This window comes from Clupea harengus, chromosome 21 (assembly GCF_900700415.2).
Source record: "Clupea harengus chromosome 21, Ch_v2.0.2, whole genome shotgun sequence".
NCBI lineage: Eukaryota > Metazoa > Chordata > Actinopteri > Clupeiformes > Clupeidae > Clupea > Clupea harengus.
The window spans coordinates 3614785-3639851 of record NC_045172.1 but is presented as its reverse complement, the minus strand read 5'-3'; the positions used below and the strand labels follow the sequence as shown (position 1 = coordinate 3639851).

The window sequence follows — 25067 nt, the reverse complement described above, 5'->3', positions numbered from 1 at the left end:
ACAGCTTCAAACTTCTTTTGCAAAAATAGTATTATTGGAGTCAAAAATGTTTATTTTGTTTGCATTTATTTCATGAAATTTCACCATTTTATGATTTGTTTATACCTATCTTTTCTATCTTGTTTATAGTTAATCTTGTTACTTGAACACACTGAGTACGAGAAAATGTGTACTGCCCCTTTAAGAGACTATCTTTAGCTGTCATCTCCGTTTATTTTTCAGTCTTCGGTTGCTGATCTGCTGTTGACTCTTGCCTTCTCTCCCCTCTTTTCACGCAATTGTTTTGTTGCATTTGCTGCACGTCGCGATGTTTTAATCTTTTTGTGCGAAATACGGTGACACTTTTGACCGTTTACCTTTCGGTATTTTCTCTGTTAAAAGGTTGATTGGCTAGTTCTGTTTGTGCTTGCCTGCTCTTCACTGTCATAAGACTGTTGCTATGAAAACACCAATGAGCGTGAGCGACACAGGAAAACGTTTACATTGGGAGCTGGGGCAGTTTTACATGTGCCCCACGGAATCTACCTAGCGACCATGTTCAATTGGCTGAGGCATCGAAATGAAGCACCGAAATCTGCGTTGCACTTCCCCATCTTCTTTGCATTTTGAACCTCACATCGACAACCGCGTAATGGCGACACGCAGCCTGACGTCAGCGTCTGTAGCCGACCTACCGTAAACAGCTATTAAATTGCGGAGACTCAATTCACACAATACTAAATTAATCAACTATTAGATGTTTTACGATGCGCCACTGTGCTTTCTCATCGTCATTAAGCGCACCGGCAAAAAAAGTAATACCTACTGCAACTTTACGTGAAATTTAAGACAATTTAAGACCTTAATTACCCGAATTTTAATTTAAGACATTTTAAGACTTTTTAAGGACCCGCGGGAACCCTGCATCAGTATTACACACTGATGTATTCATTAAAGATTAGCACAATGCATATCATTTAGGTAACTTTTTTTTAATGTTTGATGAAATGTGGCTGTTATTGGTTAAGTTCTATGGAAAGGGTCTGTGACTGACCAAGGCTCTTGTCAAGTCAAACACTCAGAGAAAGACGGAGAGAGAGAAAGACACTGGGAGAGATGAAACACTCATTAAGTGTTTGTGAAATAACTTGAAGACTGTGTCTGTGTGTGTGTCTGAGGTATGAGTGTATACAAGCTCACCCTGAGGAAAGTGCAGGGGGTCCAGCAGATCCACACAGTGGGGTGGTCTCACGGCCAGCGGCTGGTTGGCGAAATACGCCGCCATGAATCTGCCCAGGCTCTGTACTATTGCACAAGCTGCCTCACGGTGCACACGCACTGGGAACCAGCCTCCACACCCACACTCTTCTGGAAGTGGGGGAAGCATGGCATCATACACACACACAGCCAATGACAATCCACATGGTTCTCAAAGTGTAGGGCAAGGCTACCGTTTAGCTAGGATAGCTAGCCTTATTATTAATACAACGGACATGCACCCAACTCAGAAATTAATACAACGAATGGAACAATACACTGTCAATCAAAAAAACGTATTTGATCCGTTGATCTGTTTTAAACAAGTGCTCTGATCAAATAAAATTAAATAAATGTTTAACTGATAAAATGTTGAAGTTTAACTGATTGAGAAAATTAAATCAGCTTCAAAGACATTTAGCTGGAAATAACCATCCCTGGTAAATAAAGAGAAAATGTCGTGCTTTCGAGAGTTCTTCTGTACAGGGAAGGACATAAATAACACTGATAATAATAATTGATGATTTAATATTAACACCAACGTTCTCAACTCTGATGCAAACATACCTGCTGCCTCTTTCTTCTGGCCAGGCTCCTGCAGCAGTCTCTGGGCCATGTGGTCGCCCAGGGCCTGGGCCTCACGCAGACGGTACTGGTAGAGGAGGCTGTACAGGAGGGCCAGGCCGTAACGGGTCTGCAGGTAAGAGCTCCGAGAGCCCACTGTGGATGTGGGTTGGAGTGAAGGCACAGATATAATGCTGTGTATGGCTCATAAACAGCATAGATCACGTAGATCAAGATTAACTTACAGACTTCTAGCTAGACGTCTAGAGTCAACTTTAAATAACATTAAATTGAGATAAGAACCTTGGATGTTTTTTTCACCCACAAGCCAACTCCTAAATATTGAATTCCCAAAACAAATAATGGTTTGATCTTGAGAATGCAGTGAATGCTCTATCCTTTCACACCATGATGATGCTTGTATGATCAGTCTGGGGGTGTGAATCCTAAAGAAAAGGTTCCTAGCTTGTGTTTGGTGCCCACCTCTCTCTTGCTCAGCCCACAGTTCCCCCCTCAAAGTCTCCGTGCTCTGTGTATAGGACCCCTGGAGGAAGAGCTCCTCACCTGTAGGTAGACGCACACACACACACACACACACAGAAATGACACTTTATCATAGGTATGTACACGTTAACCAAGTTATGTGGTGTTCGCTACCAGCTGCGGTTTCGGCTATCTGCGGTAGTTACTGTACAGGCAGGATTTCAAGGCAGTTGTCTAAAGTGTTGTCAGAACCTAACCAATCAGATTTACCGTCAGGACAGTGCAGACCCGAATCCTCTGCCAGACTGACCCCGGCTCGTTGCAGCTCCCCCTGGATCAGGCACAGGGTGGCCAACAACTTATTTTGCTCTCTAATGCCGCCCTGGAGGTCTGTTTGAGAGCGCAGCACAGTCTGGTACTGAAGAGCTTGCTTGTATAGGCCCTGCCACACACAAGCCAGTCTACCAAACACAGAACAGGCATATATGTAACATCTGACTGCAGCACACAGGACACACACACAGTGTGAAAAGAGCACCACCACATACCAGACATAACACACTCATGCAGTGTTACTGACCGTGAGGAGGGTCTCTGAGGGCAGGCCTCGGCTGACTCGGGATCAGTTGCTCCGACCCGCTCCTGCAGCAGCGGGGTGCGGTACTCGTCCGACGGGAGCGTGTGTTGGGGGAGGGTTCTGGGGGGTGGGCTGTAGGCTTCATCCATGTAGCGGGTGGCCAATCGCAGGAGGCCCAAGGCTGCCGTGAAGCTGTGGGAGCAGAGGGGGAGATCCGGGGAGGGGGAGAGGAGCAGTTGGGTGAAACTCTGGCTGAGCTCCACGAGCGCGGACACCCCGCTCCCTCCGCTCGCGTGGGGGCCGTCCCAGGGCTGGAACGACAGCAGCGTCCGGAAGAGGTGCAGCATGCAGGAGACCCAGGAGCGTCTCTGCTGCTTCTTATTGGCCAGGCCTTCACCCAGCCGAAGCAGCAGGGCCAGTCGGCCGGCGCATCGCACGCCGTACTTCAAAAGCCTGGACCTCTGCTCGACGCGGCCACCCAGAGAGACCAGCAGGGCCCAGGCGGTGAGGAGGCTTCGCTGGGCCTCGTCCAGCTCTGAACGCAGCGGCACGGAGCCCTGACCGGGGCGTGAGGAGGGGCCTGCGAGGAGGTCTGGCTGGGCGTGGAGAGTGTCAAACATGGAGGCGAACTCCAGGCTGCCTCCTTCCTCCCTGCGCACGCCAGAGGACTGACCGTCGTTGGCACAATCATCTTCAGCCTCAGCCTGGACACACACACACACACACACACACACACACACACACACACACACACACACACACACACACACACACACACACACACACACACACACACACACACACACACACACAGAGAGAGTTAACACACAGTGAACCATATGTGTGTTGTGAAAGGAACAGCAACAAAGCACTGGATATAGCCTGAATGGGTGAAATCAGGACTTAAAAAATAAAAGAGGTCAGAAGTCTCACAGCAGTCAGAGAAAGAGAAAGAGAAAGAGAAGGCTTCTGACCTGGGCTTTCTCATAGGCCTCCTGTAGGTCGTCTGTGGTTCCATCGTCCTGGAGACAGAGAGGCAAGCTGGGAACTGGAGTATCTCTGTCCTTCAGGGCCTGCAAGCTGGCAGTGAACTTCAGGCTGAACAGGGACTCTAAATGGGCTTGTGACTATCACACAAACGTGCACACACAAACAGAGAGACACACAAATAAGCACAACGATACACTTACCACAACACCAAACCAAGCAGTAGAGCATGTGTGTGCAACAGCAATGAGTGTGTAACGTGCGTCTTCCATCTGTGTGTAGTGGACAAGGTCATCTGTCCTTACAGCACCCATGTGCACAAGTGTGTGTGTGCGTGTGTGTCGGTGTGTAAGCAATCAGGAGCATATGTATATAGGTGTGTATCTGTGTGTAAACATCAGTTTCAGTATTTGTATGGGTATATCTAGGGCACACACCTGCAGCAGGAGTATGCGTGCCCGCTCTAGCCCCTGCGCCGTGTCCAGCAGCAGGCCGCTGATGAGGGCGGTGGGGGAGGGCAGGCTGGGCGCCCGCAGCAGGGTGGCCATGTAGCCGTCAGACAGGATGAGGAGGGGCAGGCGTGGGTGCCAGGTGACGGAGTAGCGCTGCCTGAACACGTCCTGAAGAGACGCACTAGAGCTGGAGATGTTGCCATCTGCCCCATAGTGAGCAGGGGGCCTGCACAGAGGATTGGTTGGAAAGGGTTTTAACTGTGCTGTTATTCCGCAAAACCAACTAGCTGACAGCGAAACAGATCACTTTCACATAGTGACGGGTCACTGTTAATGGAGTTATTTGGGACGTTTTTAGTGTGTTATTGAGAACAACATCATGGCTATTATGATCAGAAGACCAGTTATGGTGTTATTTAAACATGACACTCCCTCTAATGTTCTACTGTTCACATACAATATAATATCTGTTTATTTTTAGGCATAAGGCAGATTATAGTCCTTGAAGAACCACCTGAATGATACTTCGTACCTGTAGGTGACAAGAGGGTGGAGGGGCAGGAAGTGGGCTGGACCAAAGTCGATGTCACATCCTGTTGTGGAGAGGGTGAGCAGTCTGCCTAGGCGCATCAGCATTAGCAGGGAGCCGCGCTTCAGCACACACGCCAGGAACAGACCGCCTGGAGACCAGCACGCACTGGCTACCCAATATGACCTGCAGGGGGAGACACTGAGACATGAGAAATCAGTAGCAACAGAACTCTCCATACACACACACACCACACACATTTCACATAAGCACACAAAAATAAGATATTCTATGGGCACCTATTTGCTTAGCACTAAATAAAACAGCGTGCCTCTCAACCTCAGTGCATACTCTACTCACACACACCTACCTGATATACTTGGCAGGGATGGTAAGGTTCTTACTGCCACAACCTCCCAATCCTGCCGACACGGACACAAAGTTCTGAGTGCTCACAAACAGCACCTGAGTCACCTGTGAAATCACAAAATCACATAACAACACGTCAAATCAAACAAACAATCAGTGGTCTCATCAGTAATCATCAGCGGTAAAAACGCCTCAACTCAAGTCTCATTCTTAACAAGATCACTTAGATCCAGACTGTAATCTAAAAATGAATATCACCATGGATAGTACCTTATAGTTGTAGTAGTTGGAGACCTTTAATAACAAACAGGGTGACAACATATCGCTGCTAACAGTGCAGCACCATGCTACTTTACCAATAACAAACCCATGTTTAAATTTCTAACTAGAATTCCTTCCTGCCTATTCATAACATCTACTATAAAGATGTTCAAATGTTTTAGTTATCATGTGAAACTGTAACTCAAATTTCATTTAGAATTTTCAAATGACTATGCCAAAGGATTTGGCACTGGTAGCATATTGTGATGCGATTTAACATTGAACAAACACCGCCCGAGAGTGCCTTTCCTCTCCTGATATCTTAATCTCTTAATTTTCCTAATCAGTAACTAAGGCCGTTTCAGTTACTTGTTTTCCATTGAATAACTTTGCTAAATTGAGAGAGATTGCTAAATGTTATCAAGGACAGATAACTTTGTTGATAACTTGAATTAGTCGACTTGAGCTACATTCATTTAAAAGTGCCCCAAATTAGCCTCATCACATTAAAAAGTGTGTGAGTGAAAGAACAATTGTTTGTGTGTGTATATATGAGACATGGAGGAAAGAAAATACCATATTAAAAATGCAGCAACGATAGTAGAGATGCTACAGTTTACAAAATGATGTATATAAACATACTGTATATAAAATTATGTATATAGACATACTGTATATAAGATCCACACCTGGTATCCATGTAAATATCTACATATTCATATATTCACTTCTTGGCAACTGATTATATGTTTGCATTAATCGCACATCTTCATGACAAGACTCAGACTTGTCAAGGGACAGACTGTCCAATTAGGAAGCTATTTTCAGGTCCTACTTTTTAAATAAATCGTCATCATTTTTTTGCTGTATTCATATCCTGGGATGCTTTGCATGACAGCTAACTTGCAAATGCTTTTGCAACAGCAGTTCACTATAAACTTTTTCACACGCTCATAAACACAAAAAACATAGATTCAAAGTCTCTGCCTAAGTGAACTGCAGTACTCTGTAACCCTGATCACTTGAATGAAAAACAAATTAATAAACAAACAAATACAACAGGCCCCTTTCTCCCGCAGCCCTGTCTGTTTTTAGTTATACACAGGAACAGATTTGAAATTCCTCATGGTATTGATTGGGGACTTCTAACGGCGGCCAAACCTCTCACTTTTACATGTAAGCGCACCTACCCACCAACTCAGCCCAAGTGATAAAACACACTAGGTACACTAGAACCATAATACTGATACTTATCAATACTTACAACAACCACCACAACAACCACCACCACCACCAACAATAACAAAGATGCCTTTGTGAGCATTTCACAGGGGTTGTCAAGTGGGCACCTTCCTTCGTAAGTGCTTTGTTGAATTAGGCCCACAACACCTCAAATTCTCAAACAAAAATGTCTCCACGTGTAGCAGCCCTGAGACAAGCTAGGCTCAACAAATACACCCACCTGCTGCAATTGCAATCAGTGTTTATTCTTCACGCATGACTGTACATGATTGTACCTTAGATTATTTGGTAATCACATAACACTAACACTGGACAATGACTTCACATCCTCTCCAATTTTCGGGCCCATTATATTTTGTGGACAAACTCTTTAGAGTAACACAAAGGAACTTAAAGGTAGAGTAGGGTATGGTAGAAGTTTTAGTTAGGGCAAGGGAAGGTGTACATGAGTGGTGAGTGGTAGTTTATAGTTATCTGGGTTTATTAGTTACTAGAGTTGTTTGGGTAGTTGAGGATTAAGGATAGGTGGCAGATATTTCTTATTTGGTAAAGCAGTCCTCTCTTTCTGTCTAACTGTAACACACATACACATACATATCCACTTAGAGAAACAGCATGTTGCTGTTTAGAGTCCATGTAAAAGCACCAACTGAGGTCCTTAAATAAGAGAAAAAACAGTATTAAAACAAGAATTCCACCATACAATGAATGTATCTATCTCAGACTGCTGGATATGTATTTACAGCTGAATATTACAGGTCTAAAATTTGCACGCTACATAAAAGACATGCTAAAACACTGCAATTGTCAACAACAGCATAGGTGGCACTGATAAAAGCTTGCTGGCATGCTAACTAGGATCTTTTGAGAATGTGAATGGCGTTCACTGTGAATGATTTTCTTACATCTTTGGAAGGTTTGCCGGCCCAAACCATATAACTACATAATGCACAGCCTGGGGGGCAAGTGGAAACCACAGGTGAGTTTATCTGCCCTTCACACGACCATTTACCATCACAATGAATTAGAAGATGATGTTAAAACTAGTTGCCTATAAAAACATATCTCAATTTGTAAATTCCTGTATGCTGTTCAATCATACCTCATTAAATAAAAATAAAAATGTCCAAGTACAGCAATCTTATTAATCCTGTACTTACATGCCCATGGACATGTATTGTATTAACTGTATTATTTCTATGTAAAAATAATTAGAATGTATCTTACTTATCAAGTATACCTGTGAATTTAAGCAAAATTACTGACATTGTCAAAAGGACATACAGATTATCTGTTCCATTTGCTATCAGACAAATGATAAGAGTTCACGGTAGTTTATCAAGGTGAATCAAAAAGTAAACTGAAATTAGGGGGAGGTTGTATGTATAAAAAGGCACAGGTTCAACTGATGGCTCACTGAGCTCCAGGTGAAGGCATTGAGCAGACTAACAATCATGAAGGCAGCCATTATCCTCTGTGCCATTGTGGCACTCTCTGAGTGCCTCCTCAGGTCAGTAACTGTTTTTCTGCTATTCCTGAAGTGTTGTGTCCAAAGATGTTCTACTACTACTTGCCTATAACCTATAACTGTAACAAACTAATAACTATGTGACACATGGTACCATGCTGAGTCTTGGTTCTCTCTCCCAGGATCCCTCTGAATAAGGGGAAGACTGCTAGGGAGAGTCTGGAAGAGCAGGGCCTCTGGGAAGAGTACAGGCAGCAATTCCCCTACAGACCAATGGCCAAGTTCGAGTTTGCTGTGGGCACAGAGCAGATGACTAACGACGCTGATGTAAGTCAATAATAGTCTAATGAATATCAATGGCCATTATTGGGTCTGAGAAATTGCCAACCTCACAATGTGCTATTTCCACCCACACAGCTGGCTTACTTTGGGGTGATCTCCATCGGTACCCCCCCTCAGTCCTTCAGAGTGATTTTCGACACTGGCTCTTCCAACCTCTGGGTGCCCTCTGTGTACTGCAGCAGTGCTGCCTGCAGTATGTTTACAATTACCTCTATCATGTACCGATTCATATAATAGCAAACCAGAAATGGTGTAAAGATGAAGGGCAAATATAATTATATACATTATATATTATATAGAATTAGAAGTTAAGCATCAACATCAAATGTAACAAAACCCTTGACAAGGTACTTGACAAATTAGAATTGTCATGGATTAATTAACAATGGTTGCCAATGTTCTTCTTTAGACAACCACCACAAATTCAACCCCAGCCAATCCTCAACCTTCAGGAATATTGGAAAATCCCTGCAGATCCAATACGGAACTGGAAGTATGACTGGATTCCTGGGCACTGACGTTGTTGCCGTGAGTGTTATGACAAAAACATAACAATCATAGACTGACTAATCAGTACTATAAAAGAACATATTATTAAACTTGTAGCTATCCAGTTCGAAAAAGGAATAACTATTTGTAAATTCATCCAGGAATTGCATGAGTGTGACAACTGAGGATTAAACTACACTCACAAAGTAAATTTTATCCACACTCTTAAACCATCTACGATACCCTGCCTGCAATTCATCCTTGTTAGGTTGGAGGTATCCAAGTGCCTCACCAGACGTTTGGACTGAGCCAGAGCGAGGCTCCCTTCATGGCTCACATGCAGGCTGACGGTATTCTGGGTCTGGCCTTCCCCCGCCTGGCTGCCTCTGGGGCTCAGACGGTCTTCAACAACATGGTGCAGCAGGGCCTGGTGCAGGATTACTTCTCTGTGTACCTGAGCAGGTACCAACTGCCTAACAAACCAACTGTGTGCCCTAAAACAGCGCTCGTCGCGCTTATTATCCGTTTCAATAGTGGCCTGCGTCTCTGTAACAGACATCTGAACCTTTTTCAGTGTGTTTCTTAATAAGCAGTTGATGTTCTATCATCTACTTTTCTGCACAGCAACTCTGCGACTGGCAGTGAGGTGACCTTCGGTGGGTATGATCCCAGCCACTACACCGGCAACCTCGTCTGGATCCCCCTGTCTTCTGAGACCTACTGGCAGATCACTGTTGAAAGGTACATTTATAATTCTTTGTGTAAATACATGTGTAATACAAGCCATGCTCACACAAAGCAGTGAGAACTAACTTTTTAAAAGCTAACATGTTGTAAGAGTTCTCAAAAACAAGGCTCAAGATAATTAGAATTATTTCTGAAATGTGAAAGTATGCACCTCTTGCATGTATGAAGCAGTAGGACTTGATCAGAGTTTTGCTGATTCCAGTATGACCGTCAACGGCAATGTTGTTGCTTGCAATGGTGGATGCCAGGCAATTGTGGACACTGGCACTTCTCTGATCGTTGGACCAAACAGTGACATTTCAAGCCTCAACAACGCAGTTGGTGGTGTAAGTATAACCAAATGCTTGTACACAGTGTTCCAAGTCATTATGGGGCAGGAATAAAAAAACTTGCCATTTTCAAAAAGCACCATTTAGACGCTTTATAATAACTGCCCTAGTAGGCTTGGAAGACACTGCTTTTATACTATCTATACTCATATTATACATATATTTCAACATTTAGATTCTTCTCAAATTTGATTTTCACTAAAGTGAAATTTATTTTATTTACTTAAGTGAATACTTATGTATGTTCTTAGGCCTCTGTGAACTGCCAAAACATTGCAAACATGCCTGAAGTCACTATTAACATCAATGGACATGCTTTCACCCTGCCTGCATCTGCCTACGTCCGTCAGGTAAGCCCTGGTTTCAGAGCAGAAGTACAAATACATTAGAAAACTACTGCTGCTTTGCATAATACACTTTTTGTAGTTTTATATCTAAAAGTCTGTAGAAAATATTATGAAACAGTGAATGTGTTCATGACCCTTTCTAAATCTCATTCTCTGCAGTCCAACTACTATGGCTGCAGCACTGGATTTGGCAATGGTGGGTCTAGCCTCTGGATCTTGGGTGATGTCTTCATTAGGCAGTACTACACCATCTTCAACATGTCCAACAACTATGTTGGTCTTGCCAAGGCTGTGTAAAACCAGCAGGTTCTGGTTGTGATAGAAACAATGAAATCACTTGTAGCTGGATTGATTTTGGACCGACTGAAAGTAATGTTAGTGCCTCATGCTGAAAGAACACCCAGGCTATTTATATCCATGTCTAGTCTACATCAGCACCTGTAAACTGTGAGAAGACTGAATTGATTAAAAGTAATTGCATCATAACTGTTTGGTTTCACTTTATGAAACACATATCACACACCTTTGCAATCAAGTGGGCAACGGACACCTGTTGTTTCTTTGGAGTCTCTAAGATGGCAGACAGTAGGTGTAAGACTGAGGGTGGACACGAGTTTGCCAAGAATTTAAATGGAGGTCTGTCATCTTGTGTCCATGGTCGAGTGCACAGCGTGGGTCACACTACCTAACAAAATCAGTGTTTTCTCCAACCATAGACATTAGGGGTCGGGCCTCATGATCATGATAAAACTCATGATCATCTGGCCAATCATTTCAACGGTCTTCCAATGGGTTATAGACCTGTGGCTACATGTATGACAGGTGGCTGACTTCCCACTCCCCTGCATTATAAATGCTGTGGAATACAACTTGAAAACTCCTCATGAAGGTCACCACAACCAAGAAGAGTGCTTGACCTCTGAGGCAACAGCTAAACACCACCATCAAATCTGATCATTGGAATTTCAGACAATCCCAATCATAGCAACAGAAATTAAAAGAAAGGGTGTCAGCCCCGTCCCTCCAGGTTGCTGGGGTGCCTTATGGTGCATATAAATATGCTTGGGTGACCACAGTGCTAAGAAAACAGCACATAGGGAGCTTACCCTGGGGTCTTTCTGGTTGATGACGATGGCCAGCAGCAGGCCATCAGGAGAGAACGATGACACCAGCGCTCCTCTGGACTTCACTGGGCAGCAGGGGGTGGCCAGCTGGCCCAGGGGGTACGTCTTGGCCACCCAGAGCACACCATATCCCACAGGACTGGGAATCAAACAAAACTCTACTTCAGGAACTAAACAATTACCAATCAGAAAAAAATTAATGTATGTTGTTACAGGAGTTTTTGTCTAAAACTAGCAAGTTAACTAGCCAAAACCAGCAGACTTGCTTTGCACACACCAAAAAAGGTTCATAAACAATGCATTTCGCTATAATATATTTGGTGGCAACCTGCTGTCAAATCTGTTCTCACATTTCTGATGAGTTTCAGACCCAGATCACAAAACTACATAGTGAATCGCCTTGGCAGCTCGTGCGAACAATAGGTTTGTTTAACTGTCCTTCACATGACAAAATTAATATCAGGATATTAGAAAAAGTTAGCTAGCAAAAAATGACTTCAATTTCACCATGAAATACAGGGAATACCTGTGCACACTTGTTACCACTGCACTCCGTCTTCATACTGACCTTCATTCAAGGCAGGGTTCTATACAAGTATTACAAAATGTACATGGTTCTAAAGCAATGAAAATAGAAGGAGCCCTTCCCATAGGGGGTCACTGGCACCACCCCTCCTCTTGCCTACCTGAGCTTCCTCTCCACTCCCTCATCCCACTGCAGCTTTAGGAAGGTGACACTGAGCTGCTCTCCAACGCAGAACACAAATGCAATCAGGCAAACATCTCCAACAACCTGGCCAGGGACAAAACAGAGGCAGGATCAGGCACAAATTCATGCAAATTACCTGGCATATACAGTGACACTAATGTAATTTAATGGTCAATCATTTCAGTAAATAAGGGAATAAATAAGTACACAATTTACTTAGGGGTGTTTACAAACTTTATAGCACCACTGTATGTGCTATGACTGGCTGCCGGGTTTCTTACCTGACTCCTGATGAAGACACTGTGGCAGATGGCCTCCTTGTCAGTGCTAGAAGGAAAGGCCATGTTGGAAGGGGCGTGGACCTGACTCCAGCGTCCACTGACCGTGGCCCCGCGAACCATGCTGAGCTCCTGGGGGGACGTGCACTCCCACAGAAGCACCTGTCCCGAGAGTGCCACCAGAAGCACGCGCTGGCCGTCCCCTGAGACCTGCAGAGTGAGGGGTACTCCATTCTCTACACAAACACACACGCACAAACACATGTAGGTCACACACCCAAACAAAATCAATGTTTTCACGTTCTACTGACGTACTACTGGCAAGCCTTCTAATACTCATCCACCCGATAGGTGGGTTATAGAACTATAGCTACATTTATGACCAGTGACCAATTTCGTTTTTTCTTGCTGTGGAATAAAACTCCACACCCGCCAACAAACTAGAGTGGTGATGAGCAAGAAGGTCAGACACACACACACTGTTCAGTGACAGTTCAACTGTCAGAATTAGTTCTTGACACAATTACAGAACCATTATGCACATCTGTACCTCACTGAGACAGTAGTCCTATAAAAAAACAAGCACTACACCAGAACTCAGAACAGTCCTCAGACCATCGATTGTATAAGAGTCTGCATCTACATTGACTATATATACTGTACAGTCATTGCCTCAGACAAACACACACACAAACAAACAAAGTCAGTGGGCAAGCTCTGGTCTCTTTACAATCTTCAATACATCATTTGATTTGATGTTAATGCTTTACTTTACTTCAAAACCAAAGGCACCAAAGAGGACAAATGTATATATAGTTGGACATCACTACCTCAAAGATACTGTACCTTTAGCTGTAGTCAGCTGATGAATCACATCTGGCACTGGAGAGCTCATCTTGAATAAGTCAGTGTCTTTACTCCAAAGAAACAGATCTCCAGAAGTAAGTACCCCAGCCAACCACATACCTGCCAGGGGAACAGCAGCTAAAGGCTTAGCTACACCATGTCTGAATCAGAGGTGTCAATTGCAGGAAGCTACTGCTAGATGAGTCTACTTACCGTTTGGAGAGCTGGTCATTATCACCACATTGGGGAGCACAGATTGCAGCTTTGGATTCTTTTTCTTAGTGCGCCCTGTCACCATGTTGACCTCGTTGATACGGTTGTCATCTAGCAGGAAAACGGTCTCTTTCTCCTGCAAGGAAACAATACCACCCCTAAATGACTCAGTCCCACAAAAAGTTATTGGCCATGGAGTAAAGGATACACAAGCACGCATTCAATTCGCCTTACCATTCCTAACCAGCAGAAGCGCGGCCATGGCTTCTTCCCTTTGATGCTTGATGAAAGCACTACTTCCAGCTTCAGCTCCATATCCAGTTCCACTATAGGGCCACTCTTCACTCTGCCCTTTATCTCTAACTATTACACTGTCCATTCGGACAACAGCCTCCAAGCTGTTTACGAATGCTAGCTAATGTTAAGTCCATGAGACCTACACGGTGAAGTTGAGATTTTAATTCAGTTACCGTTCAGTTACATCTGAATACATGGCTGGATAACTAATCAAGATGATGACCGTTAGCTAGTTAGCTATGGGAGTTTAGTAATGCAGATGATAATCATAAATGCAATCTAGCTAGCCAATCTGTTAGCTTGGATAGCTATCTGCCCGACATAAGATTGTTTGCCTTTACAACGTGGGCATTGGGAAGTGCAGATATGTACATATGAGTATTGAGAGTACCAAATACGATGAGTATTTTAGTCCTTCGACGTTACTTTCCTATGCATATAACAGATTGGGTATGTTTGGAAGTAGTCGAATCGCTTGCTAACGTAAATATCTCTCCATAATGCCCATCTGCAGGAAAAACAGTCAGGATTGCGATGTTGTAAAAAAAAATTACAAAAATCAAACAGCAGTATTTACGCTACCTACCAAGTACAACAACACATTAAGTGCTGTCTATGTATCCACACCATATCATTAAGCACGAACATTTGTTGTAAAACGTCAGACTGTCTAGTTTAGGAGCATAACACTGAATATTTCGAATCTCCCTCCACTTCCGGACTCGGAGAGCGCCCTGACTCTATGGTGCACCTCACTCGCGGGGAAGCTACAGCGTTGCCTGGTAACTCAACCAGGACAGTTACTTACTGACGTTGACGTACCTTGTGTTTTTTCTAGCTGATGCATGCCAACCACACATATACCTGCCTTCCTACCTATACGTTTCCACCAATTGTGTAAGGTTAATGAAGATATGGAAATGAATTAATTAAATAATGAATCATGCACGTCACATAATTATTAACTCAAATTAGTCTTCTTTTTTTTCTAAAAAGTTCCCTTACCAGTTAACCAGTGACTATCCCAGGCAGGGGCGGCGCCAGGGGGGGGCTAGGGGGTGCTATAGCTCCCCCTGGATTAGCCATAGCACCCCCATAGCACCCCCAATAAAATAATGGTTTATTTATTATTGTTATTTATTTTAATTCTGCGTTCTTAATTTAATTTACTGTGTGATAATAATATTTCAATCACAAAAGAAAATAATAACAGATTGAAATGAACAGATTGTTCACGAAGCACGACAGACACGTCGCATGCGTGAACGTTGACGTTTCCTGACGATTGAAGGAGAAAGAGAGCTAGTGCACTGTCAAAGTCAAGCGGTAGTATCAACAAATTCACAATAATGGATCGGTTTTTGATACCCAAAATTCTACGAGTAGAAGAATCATGTGACGTTGAAGAAGAAGAAGAAATGCAAGGGGTATCTGAATCTGATTTAGAAGAAGAGGAACGTCGTGGTCAAAGAGATCAATCCTACACCTCTACTGAGGGTGCTAGCCATGCTACACCTGGTCTGCTGGGTTGCCCGGATTTTGCTTTTCCAGCATAGTTTTGTTTGCATTTTTGCCTGTTCTTTAAGAGTTGTATTGTACAATGATACAATGATCTAGCTCTCATTATTGTGGTTTTGAGTGCCTACTGTTTTGTTTCATTCACTTTTAAAAGGGGCCTGCATCTTTACACCGTTTAAGATTTAAGGTGGAACGGTCTTGTTAGATGTGTAACATTAATGAATGCGGTCTCTTTTTGGGATTTTTCGGGATCCGCCTTAAAAAAATCAGAGATTCTAGCCTAGGACGAGCAGTCTGTCTGTGCTAGCCAGTTATACATAAGCTTCTATGTTTTTATTGATTGTGACCTGAAATAATATATACTTTTTGAAAGCATTTCTGACTCTTTGACTGTTTTAGTTCATTCTATCTGCTATTCTAATTTGCCCCCTTTAGTTTAGAATGTATTGAATTATTTATGTTTAGTTTAATTTGTCAGACATGGTAGTGGTGACCTGGTGGTCATCTGGCGCCAAGTTTAACCCCCAATGAAGTAAGTGAAGTATTTGGGATTGCGGAATCTATAACATGCTGATGCTGCATGCATTTTGTCAGTGACCGTCGCAGAGGAACACGGCTATGTGCGCGTTCGTCGGAAGCAGCCTAATGATAATAATAATAGACCTACGATCGATTTGTATGGCGCTTTTCATGGACCACAAAGACGCTTCAGAGAGCAAACATGTAAACAGATATGACGATATGGTGGGGAGGTGTTGTAGTAGAGAACCATGTGACACGTATGCTATCACCCTAATTTCATAGCACCCTCGGTAAAACGTGAGCACCCCCTTAGCACCTGCAGCAAAAAATCTCTGGCGCCGCCACTGATCCCAGGGATGACTTTTGGTCCTTGCTGGGTGTGGTTTCATGCTACTGTTGATGTAAAAACTGAAGGCTAGGATATATAGCATGTCACTTGCAGGTGACAACATAAATACTACATAACCTACTCACCAGAGGTATCCTTCGCCAGAGGTATCATGTGCTTACTGGGTATAGTGGGTAACAACTGGTTAGCCTTTAGCTCCTTACCAGGATCCAAGTCTCAGCTGAAGACTAACGATGCCCCCTTTATCAATCTGGCTGTGTCCAACCTCATCACCAACTAGCCTACATGGTAGATCTGCCTGATACCATGGCTGACTTTGCTGGCCGCTGGTTCATGGGTCTGACCTATTGCAGAATCTTTCGGTTCTGTGCTGACCTGTCAGAGACCAGCGGCATCTTCTCCACCCTCTGGTACCAGAAACTGGTGGGCTCCCTGAAGCGTGGAGGGGCTCCAATCCGCTTGGACAACCTGCGTCTAGTTGCTGCTCTGTTGGGAGGAAGCTGGATGGTGGCCATCGTCTTCAGCATACCCCATATAATCTTTGTAGGCCTGGAGGAAGGAGATGAGGCAGACTGCATAGACAACTTTCCTTCTCCCACTGCCCACCAAATCTATGAGATCATGTTTTTTTAAGTTTGGCAAATTCTCTTCCTATTGCTGGCATTGTCTTTGCCAGCATCCAGATTGTGCGTCCTACACCTGCATCATCCCCATCTTCCTGCACGGGGTGAAGAAACTCAACTGTACCTGCAGACGGTGAGCTGGATATTGGGTCAGTGCCCCAGTGCTTGTAGGACTGTGTTTACATAGCACTGAGCAAAACCATTTTTGGCCATTTCCATGTGACTGAGAAACAGCTGTTAAACATAACTGATTTTAATGTCAATTTTATTTTATAGGGAAAAAATGTGCATAAATTGCAGTGTGTTCCAGAATCTGGTTACCATCACACCTGCATGGGGAGAAGCTCATTTTTGCAAAGAGTGTGCTGCAAGATGGATCAGAATGTCTCAGATTGACTGTGCTTGATAATCTAAATAATAATAATAAAAAAGTTAATATGAGGTTTGAGATCAAGAATGTGATGTGGAAAACACTGGTGTCATCATAGCTGTACTTGGCAGGGGCTCATTTCTAAATTGCATTTTTGTAAAAAGGTTCACTAAGTGTTCCCCTGTTCACTGCTCAATTATGAACAAATGGATTCAGGGAAGCCTTACCTCTGGGCACAATGACAATTAAGAGAAATTGCGTCAACAAAATCAAGTGGGACACAAGTAATTTCCCATTACAACTCTACTAGATCTGACAGGTCCATTTAAACAAGAGGACAAAGAAAGGGCATTAAAATGGAATACTGGGCCACCGCAGACACTGCTTAAACAAATATATTGACGGTTTTTGAAATGTTTCAGTATAATCAGAATTTAATTTATTCTTCTTCAGCACCAAATACATACAAAGATTAGAACACAAAACGTAATTCAAAGTTTTCTTTGTCACATTATGTAAAAAAAAATATATATATTTGTCAGATATAAAATTTGAAATGCAGACCAATGAATACAAAGTCTGATTTAGTCTTTTTTTTTTATCGGTAGAAATACATTCTTCAGTGAAGTGCACATCACCTTAGCATCGGAGTGGAGTAAGAACAACTTCACAACCAGAACTAAAAATATTGCAAAGACCTTTAGTAGAGAGAAATCCTTTATCTTGTAGGGTCTGAGGACTAGTTGACAAAAACAGGCCAGTATTATCTCTTTACCCAGGCTGTACTACCGGCAAAAGAAGTGAGGACCACAAACAGCCAATAAACTCCATTCTTCTTAGAAAACAGTTACACTGAAATGATGGGATAATGAAACTACACCCACATTTTCATGCATTCATCTCACTGATCAGACACACATTTTTTTTTTTAATAGGACAATGTTTACAGATCCACATACTTTTACAACTTAAATAAGCTTCACACTACCTCTCACTCTCGCTCGCTTGCTCACACACGGTTAAATGTCTGTGCTGATCTAACTTCTTGTTATCTTAGATGTCTCACCAGCAGTAGAAACCAATAAATGTGGCAAAAGTTGGATTTTTGCATATTGTGATGCGATTTAACATTGAGTTATTTTCCTCTCCTGATATTTTAATCTTAAATGTTCCTAATCAGTAACTAAAGCCGTTTCCGTTTCTTGTTATCCATTTAATAACTTTTGTTTGAAAGGTCACAGAGATTGCTAAATGTTATCAAGGACAAATAAAGAACAAGTGTTTGTGTGTGTATATATGAGAGAAACATGGAGGAAAGAAAATACCATATTAAAAATACGGCAACGATAGTAGAGATGCTACAGTTTACAAAATGATGTATGTAAACATACTGTATATAAAATGATGTATATAAACTTACTGTGTATAAAATGAATATCAAAGACACGTGAATGTGAATACCAGGGACAGGGACAACAACAGATACACCTCAATACAGACCTTGATAAGATTTCACATGCATATCTCAGTGGCTGAACGATGCACTGCCTAATTATCTAAAGATCAATTTAATTATACAACAGCAAATTCATTCTACTATCCCTGTCATTCACCTGCAAAGAGTTAACCTCTAATTCTCAAACAAAAATGTCTCCACGTGTAGCAACCCCGAGACAAGCTCGGCTCAACAAACACACCCACCCCCTGGATTTGCAATCAGTGTTTGTTCTTCACGCATGACTGTACATGATTGTACCTTAGATTATTTGGTAATCACATAACACTAACACTGGAAAATGACTTCAAATCCCCTCCAATTTTTCAGGCCCATTATATTTTGTGCACAAACTCTTTAGAGTAACACATTTATTTAAGGGTAGAGTAGGGTATGATATAAGTTTTAGTTAGGGCAAGGGAAAGGGTACATGTCTGGTGAGAGGTAGTTTATAGTTTATTTGGGTTTATTAGTTACTAGAGCTGTTTAGTTGAGGATTAAGGATAGGTGGCAGATATTTCTTATTTGGTAAAGCAGTCCTCACCAGTATTAAAACAAGAATTCCACCATACAATAAATGTATCTATCTCAGACTGCTTGATTCATATTTAGAGCTGAATATTATGCACATTTCAACAATTTCCCTGACAACATTTGGTATTCTCTCTGAATCGTTACACAGAAGTAATCAAGTGAAAAACGCATAATCGAAATGTTTTTTTTGTGTGTGTTAAAGCAGCAGTAAGACGTTTTGGTCTAAATTTAGCGCGCTAACTACATAAAAGACATGCTAGAACACTGGTAATCCCAACAACAGAGGGTGCATTGATAAAAGCTTGCTAGTATGCTAACTGGGATCTTTTGGCCATACTGTGAATGCTTTTCTTACATTTTTAGGAGGTTTCCCGGAAAAAAACATAGAACTACATAATGCACAGCCTGGGGCTACTACAGTCGAGGAAACCACATGATCATTTACCATCAGAATAAATTTGAAGATGATGTTAAAACTAGTTTGTAAATTCCTGTATGCTGTTAAATCATCCCTCATTAAATGAAAATGTGCAGGTTTTTTTCCCAGTACAGCAATCTCATTTATCCTGTACTAACATGCCAATCCACAAGTATTGTATTAACTGTATTATTTCTATGTGGGAATTAATATATCTAATTATGAGAACTCCCACTGAAGTATTAAATAATTAAAACGTATCTTACTTATCAAGTAAACCTGTGAATTTAAGCAAAATTACTGACATTGTCAAAAGGACATACAGATTATCTGTTCCATTTGCTATCAGACAAATGATAAGAGTTCACGGTACTTTATCAAGGTGAATCAAAAAGTAAACTGAAATTAGGGGGAGGTTGTATGTATAAAAAGGCACAGGTTCGACTGATGGCTCACTGAGCTCCAGGTGAAGGCATTGAGCAGACTAACAATCATGAAGGCAGCCATTATCCTCTGTGCCATTGTGGCACTCTCTGAGTGCCTCCTCAGGTCAGTAACTGTTTTTCTGCTATTCCTGAAGTGTTGTGTCCAAAGATGTTCTACTACTACTTGCCTATAACCTATAACTGTAGCAAACTAATAACTATGTGACACATGGTACCATGCTGAGTCTTGGTTCTCTCTCCCAGGATCCCTCTGAATAAGGGGAAGACTGCTAGGGAGAGTCTGGAAGAGCAGGGCCTCTGGGAGGAGTACAGGCAGCAATTCCCCTACAGACCAATGGCCAAGTTCGAGGACTTTGCTGTGGGCACAGAGCAGATGACTAACGACGCTGATGTAAGTCAATAATAGTCTAATGAATATCAATGGCCATTATTGGGTCTGAGAAATTGCCAACCTCACAATGTGCTATTTCCACCCACACAGCTGGCTTACTTTGGGGTGATCTCCATCGGTACCCCCCCTCAGTCCTTCAGAGTGATTTTCGACACTGGCTCTTCCAACCTCTGGGTGCCCTCTGTGTACTGCAGCAGTGCTGCCTGCAGTATGTTTACAATTACCTCTATCATGTACCGATTCATATAATAGTAAACCAGAAATGGTGTAAAGATGAAGGTCAAATATAATTATATACATTATGTATTATATAGAATTAGAAGTTAAGCATCAACATCAAATGTAACAAAACCCTTGACAAGGTACTTGACAAATTATAATTGTCATGGATTAATTAACAATGGTTGCCAATGTTCTTCTTTAGACAACCACCACAAATTCAACCCCAGCCAATCCTCAACCTTCAGGAATACTGGAAAATCCCTTCAGATCCAGTACGGAACTGGAAGTATGACTGGATTCCTGGGCACTGACGTTGTTGCCGTGAGTGTTATGAAAAAAAAAACAGAATAACTATTTGTAAATTCATATAAGAATTGCATGAGTGTGACAACTGAGGATTAAACTACACTCACAAAGTTGATTTTATCCACACTCTTCAACCATATAAAATACCTTAAAAAACTGCCTGCAATTCATCCTTGTTAGGTTGGAGGTATCCAAGTGCCTCACCAGACGTTTGGACTGAGCCAGAGCGAGGCTCCCTTCATGGCTCACATGCAGGCTGACGGTATTCTGGGTCTGGCCTTCCCCCGCCTGGCTGCCTCTGGGGCTCAGACGGTCTTCAACAACATGGTGCAGCAGGGCCTGGTGCAGGATTACTTCTCTGTGTACCTGAGCAGGTACCAACTGCCTAACAAACCAACTGTGTCCCTAACACAGCGCTCGTCGTGCTTATTATCCGTTTCAATAGTGGCCTGCGTCTCTGTAACAGACATCTGAACCTTTTTCAGTGTGTTTCTTAATAAGCAGTTGATGTTCTATCATTTACTTTTCTGCACAGCAACTCTGCGACTGGCAGTGAGGTGACCTTCGGTGGGTATGATCCCAGCCACTACACCGGCAACCTCGTCTGGATCCCCCTGTCTTCTGAGACCTACTGGCAGATCACTGTTGAAAGGTACATTGATAGTTCTTTGTGTAAATACATGTGTAATACAAGCCATGCTCACACAAAGCAGTGAGAACTAACTTTTTAAAAGCTAACATGTTGTAAGAGTTCTCAAAAACAAGGCTCAAGATAATTAGAATTATTTCTGAAATGTGAAAGTATGCACCTCTTGCATGTATGAAGCAGTAGGAATTGATCAGAGTTTTGCTGATTCCAGTATGACCGTCAACGGCAATGTTGTTGCTTGCAATGGTGGATGCCAGGCAATTGTGGACACTGGCACTTCTCTGATCGTTGGACCAAACAGTGACATTTCAAGCCTCAACAACGCAGTTGGTGGTGTAAGTATAACCAAATGCTTGTACACAGTGTTCCAAGTCATTATGGGGCAGGAATAAAAAACTTGCCATTTTCAAAAAGCACCATTTAGACGCTTTATAATAACTGCCCTAGTAGGCTTGGAAGACACTGCTATTTTGGTATACTATCTATACTTATATTATAGTTATTATACATATATTTCAACATTTGATTTTCACTAAAGTGAAATGTATTTAATTTACTTAAGTGAATACTTATGTCTGTTCTTAGGCCTCTGTGAACTGCCAAAACATTGCAAACATGCCTGAAGTTACTATTAACATCAATGGACATGCTTTCACCCTGCCTGCATCTGCCTACGTCCGTCAGGTAAGCCCTGGTTTCAGAGCAGAAGTAATACAAATACATTAGAAAACTACTGCTGCTTTGCATAATACACTTTTTGTAGTTTTATATATAGAAGTCTGTAGGAAATATTATGAAACAGTGAATGTGTTCATGACCCTTTTTAAATCTCATTCTCTGCAGTCCAACTACTATGGCTGCAGCACTGGATTTGGCAATGGTGGGTCTAGCCTCTGGATCTTGGGTGATGTCTTCATTAGGCAGTACTACACCATCTTCAACATGTCCAACAACTATGTTGGTCTTGCCAAGGCTGTTTAAAACCAGCAGGTTCTGGTTGTGATAGAAACAATGAAATCACTTGTAGCTGTATTGATTTTGGACCGACTGAAAGTAATGTTAGTGCCTCATGCTGAAAGAACACCTAGGTTATTTATATCAATGTCTAACTACATCAGCATCTGTAAACTGTGAGAAGACATGAATTGATTAAAAGTAATTGCATCATAACTGTTTGGTTTCACTTTATGAAACACATATCACACACCTTTGCAATCAAGTGGGCAACGGACACCTGTTGTTTGTTTAGAGTCTCTAAGATAGCAGACAGTTGGTGTAAGACCGAGGGTGGACAAGAATTTGCCAAAAATGTAAATATGGAGGTCTGTCATCTTGTGTCCATGTGCAAGTGCACAGCGTGGGTCGCACTACCTAACAAAATCAGCAGGCAATCAGGAGAGAACGATGACACCAGCGCTCCCCGGGACATCACTGGGCAGCAGGGGGTGGCCAGCTGGCCATGGGGGTGCGTCTTGGCCACCCAGAGCACACCATACTGGGAATCAAACAAAACTCTACTTCAGGAACTAAACAATTACAAATCAGAAAAATTGAATGTATGTTGTTACAGGAGTTTTTGTCTAAAACTAGCAAGTAAACTAGCATTGTTAACTTAGTTAAAGTAACACTATGCAAGAATTTGACCCTTTTTGAGGTATGGTTTTGTAGGCAACTAGTTTTGGTACCATACTCAAATTCTTTTTGCTAGCATATGGTCATGTGATGGACAGATAAACACCTGTGTCTTTCCCACTAGCCATCCATGATATGCCCTATGTAGTTCTGTGTTTCCTGGCTGGAACACCTTGCACAAATGGAAGAAAAGCTTTCACAACATGACATTGCCAGCTATATTGCCAAAAGACACCAGTTAGTGTGTTGGCAAGCTTCTATCAGTGTCAACTGGGCTGTTGGTGGTGTTCGCAAGGTATTGCATACCTTTTACAGTGCCCTCCGCAATTATTGGCACCCCTAGTGAATATGAGCAAAACAGGCTATAAAAAAATATGTCTTTGCTGTTTATCCTCTTGGTCTTTCACTCAAAATATTCACAAAAATCTTACCTTTTCATTGAAGTAAAATTATTGAAAGAAAAAAAAACTGTTGACATTAAATAAATATTTTTCCCCAAAACATGTGTGCCACAATTATTGGCACCCCTAGAAAAATCTTATAATTAAAATCTAACTGAAGTATATTTCCAGTCATTTTTTATATTTTTAAGTTCACCTGTTTGATAAGGAAGTCTTAAGAGGTCAACCATGACTTCCTGTTCCACTGGCGTACAAATATGAGGTGACACAGGCCAAATTCCATTAGTCATTCATCACTATGGGAAAGACCCAAGAACACAGTGACGATGTGCGACAGAAAGTTGTGGAGCTGCACAAATCAAGAAATGGACACAAGAAAATCTCTAAAGAGTTGAAAATACCCATTTCCACTATCATGGAAATAATTAAGAAGTTTAAAGCGACAGGAGATGTTAAGAATCAGCCTGGAAGCGGACGTGTGTGTACATTGACCCCACGCACCGTGAGGAGGATGGTTCGACTGGAAAAAGAATCTCCAAGGATCACAGCTGGAGAATTGTAGAGGTGAGTTGAGTCTTGGGGTCAGAAAGTCTCCAAAACTACCATCAGACGCCACCTACATCACCACAAGTTGTTTTGGAGGGTTGCCAGAAAAAAGCCTCTGCTGTCAATCAACTACAAACTAAAGCGCCTACAGTTTGCCAAATGTAAGTCAGACTTTCAATGGGGCCGAGTTATATGGTCAGATGAGACCAAAATAAAGCTTTTTGGCAACAAACATCAAAGGTGGTTTGAGCGTAGACAGAAACATAGCCATACAGAAAAGACCCCCATACCCAATGTGAAGTATGGTGGCGGATCTTTGATGTTGTGGGGCTGTTTTTCTTCCAAAGGCCCTGGACATCTTGTTAGGATACATGGTATCATGGACTCCATCAAATACCAGCAGATATTAAATGAAAACCTAACAGCCCCCTCCAGTAAGCTTAAAATGGGCTGTGGTTGGACCTTCCAGCAGGTCAATGATCCGAAGCACACCTCAAAATCAACACAAAAATGGTTCACCGACCGCAGAATAAAGGTTTTGCCATGGCCATCACAGTCCCCCGACCTAAACCCCATAGAAAATCTGTGGGATGAGCTGAAGCCGAGTCTACAAACGTTGACCTCAGAATCTGAAGGATCTGGAGAGATACTGCATGTAGGAATGGTCTCAGATCCTGTGCCATGTGTTCACCAACCTCATCACGCATTATAGGAGAAGACTCAGAGCTGCTATCTTGGCAAAGGGAGGCTGCACAA

The 25067-nt window shown here is 42.4% G+C and overlaps 3 protein-coding genes and 1 pseudogene across 3 annotated transcripts in view; 3 read left to right on the top strand and 1 right to left on the bottom strand.

Moving 5' to 3' along the window:
• Positions 1-14696, bottom strand: part of cplane1 (ciliogenesis and planar polarity effector 1) — a 33300-nt gene extending 18604 nt beyond the window's left edge. Inside the window, exons 1-15 of the mRNA XM_031559160.2 lie at positions 13827-14696; positions 13593-13728; positions 13380-13499; positions 12537-12769; positions 12233-12339; positions 11529-11685; positions 5199-5302; positions 4832-5014; positions 4285-4525; positions 3835-3987; positions 2864-3564; positions 2554-2744; positions 2284-2364; positions 1804-1956; positions 1180-1347 (exon numbers count right to left, since the gene is read on the bottom strand). Coding sequence (XP_031415020.1) covers positions 1180-1347; positions 1804-1956; positions 2284-2364; positions 2554-2744; positions 2864-3564; positions 3835-3987; positions 4285-4525; positions 4832-5014; positions 5199-5302; positions 11529-11685; positions 12233-12339; positions 12537-12769; positions 13380-13499; positions 13593-13728; positions 13827-13907 — 2809 coding nt within the window. The 5' untranslated portion in view covers positions 13908-14696. The remainder of the gene's footprint in view (positions 1-1179; positions 1348-1803; positions 1957-2283; positions 2365-2553; positions 2745-2863; positions 3565-3834; positions 3988-4284; positions 4526-4831; positions 5015-5198; positions 5303-11528; positions 11686-12232; positions 12340-12536; positions 12770-13379; positions 13500-13592; positions 13729-13826) is intronic.
• On the top strand, positions 7796-10986 carry LOC105893285 (pepsin A-like). The gene is made up of 9 exons (XM_012819674.2): positions 7796-8210; positions 8351-8495; positions 8586-8703; positions 8920-9038; positions 9268-9461; positions 9624-9740; positions 9949-10072; positions 10327-10425; positions 10582-10986. The coding sequence occupies exons 1-9, from the start codon at positions 8155-8157 to the stop codon at positions 10717-10719; spliced, it is 1110 nt and encodes a 369-aa protein (XP_012675128.2). The 5' UTR covers positions 7796-8154; the 3' UTR covers positions 10720-10986.
• A 1730-nt stretch (positions 14697-16426) lies between the features above and the next one.
• On the top strand, positions 16427-16911 carry LOC105893257 (annotated as a pseudogene).
• Positions 16912-20176: 3265 nt separating this feature from the next.
• LOC105893288 (pepsin A-like) lies at positions 20177-22772 on the top strand. Its single transcript, XM_031558511.1, has 9 exons — positions 20177-20267; positions 20408-20555; positions 20646-20763; positions 20980-21098; positions 21264-21457; positions 21619-21735; positions 21944-22067; positions 22318-22416; positions 22576-22772. Exons 1-9 carry the CDS (start codon positions 20212-20214, stop codon positions 22711-22713), a joined length of 1113 nt encoding a protein of 370 aa, XP_031414371.1. The 5' UTR covers positions 20177-20211; the 3' UTR covers positions 22714-22772.
• The last annotated feature ends 2295 nt before the right edge of the window (positions 22773-25067 follow it).